We start from the raw sequence: 16,805 nt of genomic DNA, 5'->3' as shown, positions 1-16,805 counted from the left end.
CTATCTAGTTGTCCCAGCACCTTTCCCTGAAGAAACTATTCTTTCCACCTTGCATGATCTTGTCATCCTTGTTGAAAAGAGCTTGGCCGTTTATGTAGGAGGTTATTGCTGGACTCTCACTTCCATTCCCTTAGTGTTTCTTCTCTCCTTAGCTAGTACTACACTGTTTTGATTATTGTAGCTTTGTAGAGAGTTTTGAAATTGAGAAGTGTGAGTATTCTACCTTTTTTCATTTTTTCAAAACTATGTTGTATATTTGAGGACCCTTTCAATTCCATGTGAATTTGAGGATCAACTTTCCATTTCTTCAAGACAAAGTGGTGGAATTTTGCATCAGAATGCACTGAATCTCTAAATCACTTTGCACTGTATTGTTATCTTCACCCAACAATATTAAGTCTTTAAGACATAGGCTGTCTTTCCATTTATATCTTTTATTTCTTACAGCAGTGTTTTATAATTTTAATTGTACAGTGTTTAATCCCCTTGGTTAACTTTACATCTATATTGTTTGTGGATTATAATGTAAATATAATTGTTTTTCTGATTTCCTCTTGGGATTTTTCACTGTGAATGTATAGACATAACTGATTTTTCTCTGTTGATCTTGTATCCTGTAATTTTACCAAAAATTATTTTATGACCTCTAGTAGTGTGTGTGTGTGTGTGTGTGTGTGTGTGTGTGTGTGTGTGTGTGTATTCTGAGGTTCCTCTCTCTCTCTCACAGTGCATATGTGTATACATACACATAATCAGGTCATCTACAATTAGTTTACTGTCATAGTTCAGGTGCCTTTATTCTTTTTCTTTCCTAATTACTCTCTGTAGAGATTCCCCTAGGACATTGTTGCCTTGGGGGAAAGCTTTTAATATTTCACTATTGAAGATGATGTTAGCATTGAGTTTTTCATAAAAGCCCTTTTTCAAATTGAATTTTTTTCCTACTTTGTTTCTTGTTTTTTGAGTATTTTATGATGAAAATTTGGGGTTTTGTCAAATGGCTTTTTTTTTGCATAAACTGAGATGGTCATATAGTTTTTTCCCTTCTATTTATATGGTATATTACACTGATTGGTTTTTATATGTTTAGGCACCTTTTTGTTCCTGGGTTAAATCCTGCTTTATTATGGAGAATACTGCTTTAATATAGTGCTATAAGTGGTTAATAGTAGTTTGTTGAGGATTTTTGCATCTGCATTCAAAAGAGATATTAATATTTATTTCCCTGTCTTTATTTGGCTTCGTTGTCAGAAATTTCTGTCAATTTCATCTATACAGCTAAGTGACCCAGTCATAAACACACACACACATGCATTCTTTTCCTCAGATTATCCTCCTCATATTCCGTGACAAGTGACTAGATATGGTTCCCTGCACTATACAGAAGGACCTCATTGCTTATCCATTCTAAATGTAATAGTTTGCATCTACTAACCCCAAACTCCCAGTCCATCCCACTCCCTCCCTGTCCTATCTGGCAATCACAAGTCTATTCTCTATACCCATGAGTTTGTTTCTATTCTTTAGATAGGATCATTTGTGCCCTATTTTAGATTCCACATATAAGTGATATCATATGGTATTTGCATTTCTCTTTCTGACGTACTTCACTTATTATGAGAATCTCTGGTTCCATCTGTGTTGCCTCAAATAGCATTATTTTGTTCTTTTTTTATGGCTGAGTAGTATTCCATTGTGTATATGTACTACATCTTCTTAATCCATTCATCTGTAAATGGACATTTAGGTTGTTTCCATGTCTTGGCTATTGTAAATAGTGCTGAATTGAACATAGGGTTGCATGTCTTTTTCAATGGAAGTTTTGTCCAGATATATGCCTAGGAGTGGGATCACTGGGTCATATGGTAGTTCTTGGGTTTTTTGTTTCTTTTCTTTTCTTTTTTTTTTTTTTTTTTGCTTTTTAGAGCCATGCCTACAGCATATGGAAGTTGGTAGGCTAGGGGTCTACTTGGAGCTGTAGCTGCCAGCTTATGCCACAGGCACAGCAACATAGGATCCAAGCTGTGTCTGCTACCTACACCATAGTTCATGGCACCCTCAGATCCTTAACCCACTGAATGAAGCCAAGGTTAGAACCTGATCCTTATGGATACTAATAGGGTTCATTTCTGCTGAGCCACAATGGGAACTCCTGGTAATTCTGTATTTAGTTTTCTGAGGCACCTCCATTGTTTTTCATAGTGGTTGTACCAATTTACATTCCACCAGCAGTGTAGGAGGGTTCTCTCTTCACACCCTCTTCAGCACTTGTTATTTGTAGGCTTATTAAAAGTGGCCATTCTGAACAGTGTGAGGTGGTACCTCATTGTATTTTTGATTTGTATTTCTCTAATAATTAGTGATGTTGAACATTTTTTCATGTGCCTGTTGGCCATCTGTGTCTTCTGTGGAGAAATGTCTATTTAGGTCTTCTGCCCATTTTTTGATTAGGTTGTTCGTTTTGTTGCTGTTGAGTTGTAGGAGTTGTTTGTATATTTTGGAGATTAAGCCCTTGTTGGTTGCATTGTTTGCAACTATTTTCTCACATTCTGTAGATTATCTTTTTTTTTTATGGTTTCCTTTGCTGTGCAAAGTTTGATTAGGTCCCATTGGTTTATTTTTGTTTTTATTTCTATTGCTTCGAGAGACTGACCTAAGAAAACATTTTTACAGTTGATGTCAGAGAATGTTTTGCCTATGTTCTCTTCTAGGAGTTCTTTTGTGTCTTGTCTTATGTTTAAGTCTTTAAGCCATTTTGAGTTTATTTTTATGCGTGGTGTGAGGGTGTGTTCTAGTTTCATTGATTTACATGCAGCTGTCCTATTTTCCCAGCACCACTTGTTGAAGAGACTCTTTTCCCCATTTTATATTCATTTCCTTTGTTGAAGATTAGTTGACCGTAGGTGTCTGGGTTTATTTCTGAGTTCTCTATTCTGTTCTGTATACTGATCTGTATGTCTGTTTCTGTACCAGTACCAAACTGCCTTGATTACTCTAGCTTTGTAACATAGTCTGAAGTCTGGGAGAGTCATGCCTTCTGCTTGTCCCCACTCAGGATTACTTTGGCAATTTTGCATCATTTATGGTTCCATATAAGGTTTTGGATTATTTGTTCTAGTTCTGTGAAAAACGTCATGGCTAATTTGATAGGGATTGCATTAAATCTGGAGATTGCTTTGGGTAGTATGACCATTTTAATGATATTAATTCTTTCAATCCAGGCCCATGGAATATCTTTACATTTCTTTGAATCCTCTTTAATTTCCTTGATTAATATTTTGTAGTTCTAAGTGTATAAGTCTTTCACCTCCTTGGTCATGTTTATTCCTAAGTATCTTATATTTTTGGTGCAATTTTAAAATGTATTTTTAAATATTTCTTTTCTAATATTTCACTATTGGCATCCAATTTCTGAATGTTAATTCTTAGGTCCTGCTGCCTTGCCTAATTTATTGATCAGTTTGAGTAGTGTGTGGAGTCCTTATGGCTTTCTATGTATAGCATCATGTCGTCTGCATACAGTGACAATTTTCTTCTCCTCTTCCAGTTTTGATATCTTTCCGACCCCACCCCCTTTTTTGGTCTAATTGCTGTGGCTGGGACTTCCAATACTATGTTGCATAAGAGTGGTGAGAGTGACCCTTGTCTCTTTCCAGATTTTAGTGGGAAGGTTTTCAGCTTTTCTCCCTCGAGTATTATACTGGCTGTGGGTTCGCCGTAAATGGCTTTTCTTATGTAAGGAATGTTCCTTCTATACCCACTTTGGTAAGAATTTTTATTATGAATGGATGTTGGGTTTTGTCCAGTGCTTTTTCTGCATCTGTTGAGATGATCATGTGGGTTTTGACTTTTCTTTTGTTAATGTGGTTTATGACATTGATTGATTTGAATATGTTGAACCATCATTGTGAACTTGGGATGAATCCCACTGGGTCATGGTGTATGATCTTTTTTATGTGTTGTTGGATTCAACTTGCTAAAATTTTGTTGAGAGTTTTTGTGTCTATATTGGTCTATATCTTTCTTTTTTGGTAGTGTCTTTGGTTTTGGTATTAGGATGGTGATGCCTTCATAGAATGTCTTTGGGAGTGTTCCTTCTTCTTCAGTCTTTTGGAAAAGTTTGAGAAGGATGGGTATAAGTTCTTTGTATGTGTGGTAGAATTCCCCTGTGAAGCCGTCTGGTCTTGAACTTTTGTTTTTATTACATACTCAGTTTCACTTCTAGTGACTGGTCTGTTCAGGTGATCTATTTCTTCTTGATTCAGTTTTGGTGGGCTCTATGTCTCTCTCCTCTTATATTTTTGAAAAAGTTTAATTCTTCTTTAACTGTTTGGTAGTATTTACCAGTGATGCCATCTCACCCTGAGATTTTCTTTATTGTAGGTGTTCAATTACTAACACAGTGTCTTTACTTGTTTTTTGTTTTGTTTTGTTTTGTTTTCTTTTTTTTTTGGCTTTTTAGGGTTGCACTTGTGGCATGCAACATATGGAAGTTCCCAGGCTAGGGGTCGAATTGGAGCTACAGCTGCCAGCCTAAGCCACAGCAAGCCAGATCCGAGCTGCATCTGTGACCTTCACCACAGCTCACGGCAACACCGGATCCTTAACCCACTGAGTGAGGTCAGGGATCAAACTGGCATCCTCATGGATCCTAGTAGGGTTCATTAACCGATGAGCCATGAAGGGAACTCCCACGATATTTTTACTTGTTATAGACTTCTTCAGATGTTCTGTTTCTTCTTCAGTCATTTTTTGTAATGTGTATGTTTCCAGATATTTTCATTTTTTTTCTACCTTACCTAATCTGTTGGCACATAATTATTCCTAGGATTCACTTTTTTTCTGAAAGTTTGGTAGTGATGTCCCATCTTTCCTTCTGATACTAGAAAGTTGTGTCTGCTCTCTTTTCTCAATATACCTAAAGGTTTGTTACCTTTTTTAATCTTTATAAAAATTAACTTTTTCCCCTTCTGTATTTAAAAAATTTTCTATATCGTTAATATTCACTCTAATCTTTTTTAAAAAAATTTCCTCCCTTGGCTGTCTATAGATTTAGTTTGCTCCTTTCTCATCCCTTCAGGTGTAAAGTTATAATATTGATATAAGATCTTTTTTTTTCAATATAGGAATTTTCTGATAATAAATTTTCTGATAATAAATGATAAATAAATAAATGATAATAAATGATAATAAAAATAAATAAATAATATACTTTCACTTAATCTTATATGGTTTGGTGTGTTTTGTTTCATTCTAATTCTTCTCAATATGTTTTCCAGTTTCCCTTTGGTATCATTATCCTGTTTGTCCTGTGTTGTTTAATTTCCACATATTTGTGAAAATTCTGTTTTTCCTTATGTTACTGGTCTAGCTTCTTTCTACTGTGATTGTAGATGATTTCCATGATTCTTCAGATGTTCTTCAGAGCTTTGTTTGATTTTTTTCATGTTTCTTTAGTTGGCATTGCCTTTGGGACCTGCCAGTATTTTCACTAATGTCACTCTATTCGTTTCACTTTTTAAAATACTCTTGGAGTTCCCACTGTGGCTCAGCTTAAGAATGTACAATAGTGTCTGTGAGAATGTGGGTTCAATCCCTGACTCAGTGGGTTAAGGATATGGCCTTGCCACAAGCTGAGGCGTAGGTCACAGATGTTGCTGTGGCATAGGCCACAGCTGCAGCTCCAAGTCAACCCCTAACCCAGGAACCTCCATATGCCGCAGGTGTGGCCTTAAAAAACAAGCAAACAGAATGTCTTATTTCTCCTTCTTCTACATAATAAGTAATTTCTATAGGTATGTCTTTCTATTTATTGACATATTCTGTTTTTATCTTTATTCTGCTCTTAAGCAATCCAGTTTTGTTTTGTTTCACTTCAAATATTTTGCTTTTGCAGTTTATAATTTTAATTTTTGTGCTTTATAGTTTCCATTTCTCTGATGAATTTTTCAATCTGTTTAGTTATTACAGTAATTTAGTCCTTTATGTCCTTAAATACATTTATGCCAACTGCTCTGAAGTCTTTATCTTCTAATTACCACTTCTCTGTTATCTTGAATGTTTTTATTCTCTTGACTGTCAGTTACCATTTTCTGTGTTTTTGACAATCTAATAATTGTTATGATATGCTGCACTTTATTGAGAATGCCATATAACGTCTTCTGGCTTAATTTTCCTCTAAAGAGTGTTGATTTATGTTCTAATAATATGCTAGATTCAAAATCTAAACAGTCTCTCCCGGTGTAGGCAGGATATTCTTAGTTTGTTCAGCATTCAAACTCTTGCTGTTTGCCGAACTTCTTGCAATATCATTGACCCAAAGGAAGGTCACACATCAGCCAGCGATCTGCATGGAGTTTATATGAGGATTTTGGAAGCCTAGCTTCTGTTTCATCCTGTTTCCTTGAATTACTCCCATTACTTTCTGTAGCTTCTGGTGACCCAGAGGTCTGTGCTCTTATTTTTTGTAACCAATTTGGACATCATTTTTGCTTCAGTTTTAGCCACCCACGCACTGCATAGACTGGTAAGTGCCCACTGCTGTAACACACTATGATTTTCCTCAGTACAGTTCTGTTCTTTCAGTTAACATGCCTTTAGTATTTGCCTGTCTTTGCTGCCTCTTCAGTACAATAGTGTATGTTCCATTCAATGGTGTATGTTTCCTTTTCCCAGATTTTGTCACTATTTTTTTTTTCTGTTTGATCAATTTAATACAAGCTAGAATTAGAATTATTGGCTACTTGTTTTTTTTAACATTGTTGACATTATCTTTGGTATTTTTTGTTTAATATAGTGTGTCTTATTGCTTATTTTCTCTATTTGTTTCCTCTTCCTACCTGCTTCTCAACCATGAAAAAATTCTCTAGTAATTTATTTCACTAATTTCAAATTTTGTTTCTTCTCCTTTAGACCCATGATATAAGAGTACATACCATATGTGTTGTGTGTGCAAATATACACTTATAATATATATGGTGTGTGTGTGTATACACTTATAATATATATGGTGTGTGTGTGTGTATACACATATATTCACATACACACAAATATATATGTCTTTTAAAGCATCCCTTTTTTTTGTTTTACTGAACTGTGGTAATTAAATGTCTTACTGTATAGAGAGTAAACCACCTTCTTTTTTCTTTTTAAAAATTGCACATTTTAAATCAATTTATCAAGTTACTTAAAGTAAAATTGTAGTTGAGATTTTATTTGTGTGTGCAATGCAGGTATAGGTTAATTTGATTAAAATTTGCATCTTACGTTAATAGCATACAGTTGGATTTTTAAAAATCCAGTCTGAAAATCTGTCCGATGGCAAGCTGTTTTAACAGATTCGCATTATTTGCAAATTTTGTCTGGGAGATTCATTCACAGTTTTGTAGTTATAACACAATTTTTAATAATTTCATTTCTGTATAATATGTTATGAACCTATCAGGAGTGTATATCGGTTTTATTGTTCACTGAAATTGCTTCTGCTCCTCAGTTTTTCTGCCATGACAAACAATGCTGTTGTGAATGTTTTTGTTTATATATCCTGGTATCCAGTATTCTTCAATGTCTTTCGCTAATATTGGATCATAAGATAAGCACTTCATTAAACTATGTCAGATTGGATTAATACAACAAATTTAGAAAACACTTTTGCAACAGCAGTGAAGACAAATCTTGTTTTTCTACATCTGTGCCAATTCTTTGTATAACCAAACTTTAAATATTTGCAATCTGATGCATATGTAATGCATCACATTTTTACTATGGTAAAATATACATAAGATTTAACATTTTAAATGTTGAAAGCATGCTGAAAGGTACAGATGGCCATTCACATTGCTGTGTAACCATCAATACCATCCATCTCCAGAACTTCTCTTATCCTTGACATCACATCAGGTGGCCCAGCACGAGTGTACCACATTTTCTTTATCCATTCATCTGTTAATGGACGTTGAGTCACTTCCACCTCTTGGCTCTTAGGGATAATGCTGCAGTGAAGACGGGTGTGCAAGTATCTCTCCAAGATCCTACTGTTAGTTCTTTCAGATAAATACTGTATTGGGGTGGGCTGCCATGACGAAATTCCATATACCAGATGGCTTAGGCAGCAGAAATTTGTTTTCACAATTCTGTAGGCTGGAAGTCTGAGCTCACAGTTTGGGCTGATTGGCTTTCCGATGAGGGTCCTGGGCTTGCAGAGGCATAGCACGCCCCCTGCTCGTGATTTGTCCTCACACATCCCGTCCTTGGTTCAAGTGTGCAGAGAAAGCTGTAGTTTTGACGTAGTCCAACTTGCCTATTTGTTTTTTTGTCCTTATGTTTTTGGTGTCATATAAAAAAATGGAAAAATCTAATCTCATAGAACTTTTTCTTTACATTTTCTTTGAGGAATTTTTACAATTTTAGCTCTTACAGTTAGATCTTTGATCCATTTTTTGTTAATTTTGAATATATGGCATAAGATAAGAGTCAACCTGGTTCATTTTCATTTGGAGATCCAGTTTCCTAGCACCCTTTGTTGAAAAGACTTTCCTCATTGAATGATATTGGTACCTTTGTTAAAAATTATTTGAATGTTTTTTCTAAGCTTTCTCTTCTGTTATTTTTGTTTGTAATTTTACCTTTATGCCGGTACCAGACCATTTAAATTACTGTCACTTTGTAGTACTTAGTCAGTAAGTGAGAGATGTCCAACTTTGTTAATCTTTTTCAAAATCGTTTTGGCTCTTCTGAGTCCCTTGAAAATTCAAGTGATTCGTGATGGATTTTTCTATCTATGAAAACACCACCACTGGGTAAGGATCTGGCATTGCTGTGAGCTGTGGTGTAGGTCACAGATGCAGCTCAGATCCTGCACTGCTGTGGCTGTGGTTTAGGCCACGAGCCGTAGCTCCGATTCGACTCCCAGCCTGGGAATATGCTGCAGGTACAGCCCTAAAAAGCAAAAAAAAAAAAAAAAAAAAAAGAGCCATTTATTTATGTATTCTTTGGTTTCTTTCAGCAATTTTTGGGAGTTTTCAGGATACAAGAATTTGTCCCCTTTAAATTCTCCTGTTGTATTTTTATGCTGTTGTAGAGAACTCTTTTCTTAATTTTCTTTTCAGATTGTTGTTAGCATATAGAAGAAACACAGCTAATCTTTGCTTGTCAGTTTTGTATCCTGTAACTTTGCTGGGTTTATTTTTTTAGATGAACAGCTTGTGTGTGTGTGTGTGTGTGTGTGTGGAATCTTCAGGATTTACTGCACTTGAGATCATGCCATCTATAAACAAGATAACATCCCTGTGCCTTTCCAGTTTGCAGGCAGTCTCTTTTTCCGGGTGAGACTCCTGGCATTGGGTTGAGCCGGAGTAGAGATTTGATCGCACCTTTATCTTGTCGCGGTTAGAGGGAAGCTCCAGGCTCCCGTCCCAGAAGGCTTCCTGGTTCACCACCTTGCCGAGGCCACTCTCGGGGTATTACAGTTCGATGATTATTTCCGTTTCCCAAGTACTTAATTTGTGGCTCAGCAACGGTAGCATTGTTGGACATTTGCGTTTTCTCTCTTGTGTCTGTTTTTAAATCAGTTTTTTGTCCTTTTCCTCATTGATTTGTATGAATTATGTTTTCTGAATGATGTCCACTCTTGGTTATACATCTGCAGCTAGTTCCTAGTCGTGTTGTTTGACTATTGTTACTTTTATGATTTTTTTTACCAAGTTCTTAATTGTAATACCATTTGTATCAACTGTTTTCTGTTATGGCTAGTAGAAATTTCCATTTTTAAGAAATTATTCGAGGGAGTTCCCATCGTGGCTCTGCAGTAATGAACACAACTAGTATCCATAAAGGCCTGGGTTCTATGCCTGGCCTTGCTCAGTGGGTTAAAGATCAGCTTTTCTGTGAGCTGCAGCTCTGATTCCACCCCAGCCTGGGAACCTCTATGTGCCATGGGTGTGGCCCTAAAAAGACAAAAAAAAAAAAAAAGCAAGAAATTATTCCATATGTAAAATTTGTGAAGATTTTCCCCTGCGTTTACTTATTATTTCTTTATGTCTCCATACCATCAGTCACCAGTGCTTTCTCTTCTTATTGAAATAACCAGTATTTAATCAGACTGCTCTTTTAATTGTAGTTGGGAGAGGTTTCACTCACAGAAGCTTAAATCTGGAAGATAACTCCACTAAGTTTGTACTTTAAATTTACATAACATTTTAGCATTTTTTCTCAATTCCACTTAAAAGAGAATATTTCAGGATATAGCCTAGGAGACTGCTACAAATAAGGACTCGGCGATGTTACACATATGAAGGTTTTTAAAATTATAAGAATATTTATTAGAATATCATTATTTAAATTTTATTTGAAATGATTTCATGCCAGTGTCAGTTCTGTTTGTGTCAGTCTGCATGCAGATTTCTCTTCTGTATGTCTAATGACTTCACAGTTGTTGTCTTTGCTCAGTATTTCTATATTTGTTCTTCAAGAAATATTATATGTTTTGAGAGAAAGTGTACCATGACCTTTGAGAAACATAGTATCATTAAAATTTTACCATATACATTTTCACTGTAAACATCCTTGTTAATACTGCAACAAATCTATTTAACTTTGTTTACCATATTTTTTTCGTGTCTGAAATGTTAATTTCCAAATAAAATGTCTATTAAAACTCGAGCAGCTCTGTGGAACTGCGACTGGAAAATACTTTCTCTGAGGGACAGTTAGGATATTTCCCAATTTGAAAAATGCATTTTAGAAAGAATGATGTAGAATTAAATAATATAATGTGGTCCAGATCCAATCAGTGACATGTATTATTAAATCATGGTGCTAGACAAAGAATCTCCTTTGGTAGCCCGGAATAGCCATGCCTTAGATGTGCTGTCAGCATCTTGTGAACCCTTAGCTGGCTGCATTTGCAGTAGAGAAGCAGGACCAGGATAGTCAGAGACCCTGGCCCAGGCCCCATCAGAGGGCAGCTGGCACGCAGGGTCCTCGCAGCCCTGACCCGAATGGAGCAAGCGAGGGGAGGCAGCGGCCCTGCCGTGCACAGGGTTGAGCGCTTTCTGATACCTGTCAGAGGCTGCTGGTTCTCAGCTCAGCCATCTGATTTCAGTCCTCACAGCACCCGGTGGCTCGGCTGTTATTACACCTGTTTTACAAGTGAGGAAACCAGGGCTCAGAAGCGACTGCTTTGCCGAGGATCCCAGAGGTGATCCGTGACGGAGGATGTGTTTGACTTGGTTTCCTTGTCCCTCTCTTTGCTTTCACACTTCACGCAGGCGAGTCGTATCACTCGTGCTGTGCGTGATTCTCGTGCTAGTGACGACCAGGCTGTGTGCTTTTAGGCGAAGTGGTTTTTCTACAATTACTCCGTTAGCGCGTGACAGACCTAGGATTTGAAATCAGAGGCTTCTTAGAGATAATCTGCAAGTCCTCCCCACGTAGGAAACGGTCTCTGTGCGTCCGAAGCGTGGTTATCATGAGCCATCCGATGGCCGCGTTTGGCTCTTGGCCCCTTGTGGCTTCTTCTGTAATTTACAGGGTGGCCTAGTCAGCCTTCTGACGTCACCATCATGTGATCAGTAAAACTACCGCAGGTCATCGTCTTGGTTTAAGCTGGATTAGAGTGAAAAGTTATATGAGGTGTTTAGAAGAGTCGAACTCATAGAAACAAATGGTGGCTGCAGGGTTAGGAGAGGGGGAGGGAGGAGATGTTTATTGAGTATAGAGATGCAGTTTTTCCCACATGAGAAAGTTCTGGAGATTAGTTCTAGGATGATTTGTGTATACTTAACGCTACTGAACTGTATACTTAAAAATGGTTAAAGTGTAAATTTTATGTTATGTGCATTTTACTGCAATTAAAAAGAAAAAAAGAACCTTCTTTGAAAATTTATCCTCCATGTAAAGTTAATTCACATGGCATTAGGAGACTGTTACTTATTCACTTATTTTTTATTCACAGTCATCTGCAGCCCTGGAACTTATAACTCCCGTGACGGAATTCACTGCCTTCAGTGCAATAGCAGCCTGGTGTTTGGAGCAAAAGCATGCTTATAGGCCATTATTTTGAGTTCTTTGGTGACTTATTAAACACAAAAATATATATTTGAAATTTTAATATATAATAAATTGCTATTGTGCCAAAATTAAATATATTAGATTTTACCAAAAAACAGTGTCATCGTCTTAATGGAAACATATTTCTAAATGCTTTGTGAATAGAACATCCAATAATCTTTACTTATTAATGCCAGACCTCCATATGACTCCAAAATCTTTCTTGGATTACTGTTTCAAAAACAGTTTAAAATGTACGATTTTGGCTTGGCCCAAAATATTTTTCATGATTTTTTAAAAATAGCCCATTCTTTCATTATTTGTTGACTCATCTCAGGCCACCATATCCTTCCACAGTCATTTTTAATTTCAACTTGTCTCATTCCTTTGCTTTAATTTTATAGGATTTTGTTCTTTACAGTTTGACCTTTCATAGCTCAAAGGTCACTTTTTAAAAGCCTGCAAGTCTTATTATTGCAGTTTTTGGCCATTGAAGACCAATTCGCAAACACGCTAGGGGCTTTTGATATCGTTCAATGTGGTAAGGCTTAAACTTCCCACTTTAAAGCCCCTCTGATGACCTTTTTCACATTTTAGAAGGAGGAATCCCCGTATGTGCCTAAACGAACATGTGAACTTTCACAGTCTGGAAAGAGAAACAGCAGTTTCCTTCCCAACAGCACCGCTAGGGATACAAATCAAGCAATCCTCCCAACTTTTCTCTGTGCCCTTCACTCCGAAAGGCGTGTGACAGGCAGGTGCTGCTGCCGTCTCTTAGTCCCCTCTCTTCCCCGGAGTGTTGTGTTTGAATATGAAAGATCACCGGGGAAATACATGCGTAAATTATAAAATTAGTAAATCCTCTGCTTTCTAATTATTGCTTTAATTATATTTGTGTCCACTTTATACCCTCTTGGAACATGCCCTGTTTTTCTCTTCTTACTTCCTTTCATAAGATGTAAACATTTATAAGTGGCAAAGGTGCACAGGTTGGATCTAGCACAACCACGCAACACACTGGACAGAAGAAAAGTTTACTAGGCTTTTTGAAAATGGCCAGTTAATCAATTAGCTTCTCACGTGGTCATCCTATAGACGAATATTGCCCTGAAATTCTCGCACAAATGCAAAGGGAAGAAAAATGGCATTTCTTTTTAACCCTGGCGATGTCCTTTGGACTTTCATAGTTGTGGTGTAGTTGTTTCATATATTTTTGAGAGTTTCTCAAGAGCCTTCTTTCCATATTGAGTGCCTTCTTTGCCATTGTACTGTTTGTACTGTCCTGTGTTCTTGTTCTTCCAGCACGTGCTTTCTGTAACTGGTAAACGACCTATTAAATCTCCATATGTAAAAGCAGCACAAACTCCTAAAGTTGTCCAAATTTCTTAAGTACAGTTAATTTATTCATGGTATAGTAAGGTGAATTTGAACACATAGTCTTTGCCTTGTGGTCCCAGAGATTGGATTACGTTTTTCCTATTATTGAAAAGCCCAGGGGAGTTGACTTTCCAGTGGATCTTTCTGAGCCATGAACGGTATTCGCCGACCAGCTCGTCAGCCGGGGAAGCGACAGCAGGTGGATGATGGTGGTGAAGGTGGTGGTGGGCACTGGAGGTCAAAGCCGGTCAGAGAGATGGGCGACCTGGGACGGGGACAAGGAGTGGGAGAGTGCTCAGCTTTGACGGCAGGCCAGCACCAAGGCCACAGGACCTTCAGAGCGCAGGGCAAGCTCGGGTTTCAAAGCCCAGGCAAGAGAACAGGGCGCAGAAACAAGCAGAGAATGAAGCAGTAAAAGAGAAAAGGAGGGTTGACTGCTGCTTTTTATGGGTGTCTGAGTGAAATGTTCTTTGCTGGGTTTTATCCCTGAGCACATTCGTTTCAGTTGGTTGTGTGTAGTCTGTCTTCCACCTTCAGGTGTGCTAGCGTGTTCAAGCTTCCCTGGTCTTCAGGGCACGTGGTCATGTGCTTAATGATTTTTAAATTAATCAATAGATTAGTAAGGTCCTGTGCGTATAAATACTTGAGTACCTAAGATAAAAGTTGCTGTTACATTAGCAGATAGTTGTGAAATGTTGAAAGATGTCTTAAGCGATGACAATTTGTCCGATAAAAACTGTAAATTAATCCCTAAGAAAGATTATTGTCATAAGAGAGTTTTGAGTGTTTGTTATTTCTGTTTACACAAAATAATACCTTACATTCATATAATGCCTCAATTTATTTTCTTCTCTTTTGGCCACACCCACGGCCTGTGGACGTTGCTGGGCCAGGGATCGAATCCAAGCCTCAGCTGCAAGTTACGCCACAGCTGCAGCAACGATGGATCCGTAGCCCACTGTGCTGGGCCAGGGATTGGCCCCTTGACGTCTCTGAGACAACACCGGATTCTTAACGCACTGTACCACAGGGAGGAACTACCTAGAATGCTTCATTTTTAACAACACAGTTTTTGAAAAATTATAGATCCGATCTTTACATTGACGTGTGAAGTGATGGCAAAAGTGACCCCTTTTTGTGCTTCGTTGATTAGACTGTTTCCCATTACGGATGTGTAACACGTGTTCATTTGACGGTACGTGAAGAGTCTTAACAAACGAGGCCCAGCAATTGCACTCAAAGGAAGCTCCAAGGAAGGCACATTAGAGATGAGGTGAACCACTGCGTCCGGGGCACTAACTGCTGCAGTATGTGCAGCAGTGAAGATGGAGTTAACGCAGATTGTCTGCAAGAGTGAAGCCACCAAGTAAACTTTGCCATTTCCAGATGGTAGAATGTTCTGGAATATTGTTTCGATTTTCGCACCAGTGGACCACGGTGTTAACGTGGTCACCCTCTTTCTGCAGCAGCATCATGTGGGAGGTCTCTTTTCAAACCCTCTGTTTCCCTGGTTTTCTGCAATGAAATGAGCTACTCTTCAAAATCTTGGAAGCGATAAACATGCTCTGCAAGTGGCAGTGCAGCATTTTGGAGATGTCAGGCTCCCCTCTCCACGGCCACCCTCCCCGCTTCTGAACAGAGCACCGGGTGGTCCATGGCCCTCAGCCTCTGGCTGTTTCCCGGCAGCTGCTTTGTGGAAACCGCGAGGTGACGGCTGTGGGGACGCAGAGTGGAGTCAGGAAGACCTGGGCCTGATGGGGACGCTGCCTCGCTGCCCTCTCGGGTCTGAGTCCCGCCTCCCTGGACTCCCAGCTCTGTGAGACGCGAAAGTCCCTTTGCCTGGAGCAAGTTAGGTTTTCTGTTCCTTGCAGCTAAAAGCATCGTAATTGGTAGAGTGTCCATTACAGGAATTAGGCAAAATAGAGGAAATGAGCAGTAAGGGGAAAAACACTACCTACAGTTTCATAGCCCAGACATGAGCAGTGTTCAACATTTTGGGAAATTTTCTACTTTTGCGTGGTTTTTTTATTCGTGTTATATGTTTTAGTCATGTATATGCAGCCAGCATTTCCCTTACGTTTATATTTTCCATGCCATCTTATCTACCTCGTTTCAACAGACTTTCAGTGACTATGATATTTGATGCATTTCGGGAAAATTCCTGTAATACATGGTTAACCGTTTCTAATGGTGGCATTTCTGCTGCTTCCCGATCGTCACTGTTTTATGGAGGACTGCAGCTAACATCTTCTTTCCTAACACTCTGTGGTGTTCGTAAGTCGTCGCTATGCTGAGCGCCCAGAAGTAGAATTAGTGGGTTTGGATGTTTCTGATCCTCGGGACCATTTGCCTAATGTTCCTAAATAATTGTACCAATTTATAGTCCCGCCAGTGATAGATCACAATACATATTTCACGGCACCCTCTCTGAATTAATTTTTTTGTTTCTGTCTTTTTAGGGCCTCACCCATGGCATATGGAGGTTCCCAGGCTAAGGGTCGAATCAGAGCTGTAGCCACCAGCCTACACCACAGCCACAGCAACGCAGGATCCGAGCCGCATCTGCAACTTACACCACAGCTCACGGCAAAGCCAGATCCTTAACCCACTGAGGGAGGCCAGGGATCGAACCCACATCCTCATGGATACTAGTTGGGTTCATTAACCACTGAACCATCATGGGAACTCCTGAATTTCATTTTTAAATCATTTCAATAGATGGAAATAGCTTCCTATATTATATTTGCATTTTTTTTGTTGTACTGGTGAGGTTGAGCTCTTCTGGTATAATAATACTGCTAGTGATGCTAACGCTAGTTATTTTATCAAGTGCTCATTATATAAAATGATTTGTGCTGAGGTCCTTTATATATATTTTTGTATTTTATTTGCCAATTTCTGTGATTTATTCGTAGATTATTCTCATTTCATATATGAGAGCATGAGTCACAATAATTACATGGCTTCCTCAAATCTACACAGCCGGAGAGCGGTAAGGCTGCGTGCCACAGACAGCCCTGATTCAGTGTTCTCCGCTCTCCCTGAGGTCCAGCAAGGGTCAGGTCAGAGCTGGTGCAGTGGCTCCAGTGCTGTCCTTACCTTGGGCCACCTGCCCCTTTTGCTCTACTTTCCTTAGTGTAGCTTTTGTCTTCGTGGCGGCAGGTGGCTGCTGGGCTTCTAGGCATTGAATTTACCTTCCATTCAGAATAAAGATGCAAATGAAAGCCCCGAGCAAGACTTTCGTATCACATTGTGGAGCCCTGTCCCAAGGCCGTGTGACACTATCAGGGAGTGGGCAGTGACAGTATTCGTCTCTGATCCTCAATGACAGAGAGAGGGGTTAAAAACGGACATGGGCGGGGGATGAGTGGCGCGCGGTT

The 16,805-nt window shown here is 38.6% G+C and overlaps 1 protein-coding gene across 1 annotated transcript in view; it reads left to right on the top strand.

Moving 5' to 3' along the window:
* Window positions 1-12,131, top strand: part of ZPBP (zona pellucida binding protein) — an 81,616-nt gene extending 69,485 nt beyond the window's left edge. Inside the window, 1 exon segment of the mRNA NM_214106.1 lies at window positions 11,954-12,131. Within this exon segment, the coding sequence (NP_999271.1) occupies window positions 11,954-12,048 (95 nt within the window). The 3' untranslated portion in view covers window positions 12,049-12,131.

This window comes from Sus scrofa, chromosome 9 (genome assembly GCF_000003025.6).
Source record: "Sus scrofa isolate TJ Tabasco breed Duroc chromosome 9, Sscrofa11.1, whole genome shotgun sequence".
Taxonomy (NCBI): domain Eukaryota; kingdom Metazoa; phylum Chordata; class Mammalia; order Artiodactyla; family Suidae; genus Sus; species Sus scrofa.
This window is presented reverse-complemented; position numbering and strand designations above follow the sequence as displayed.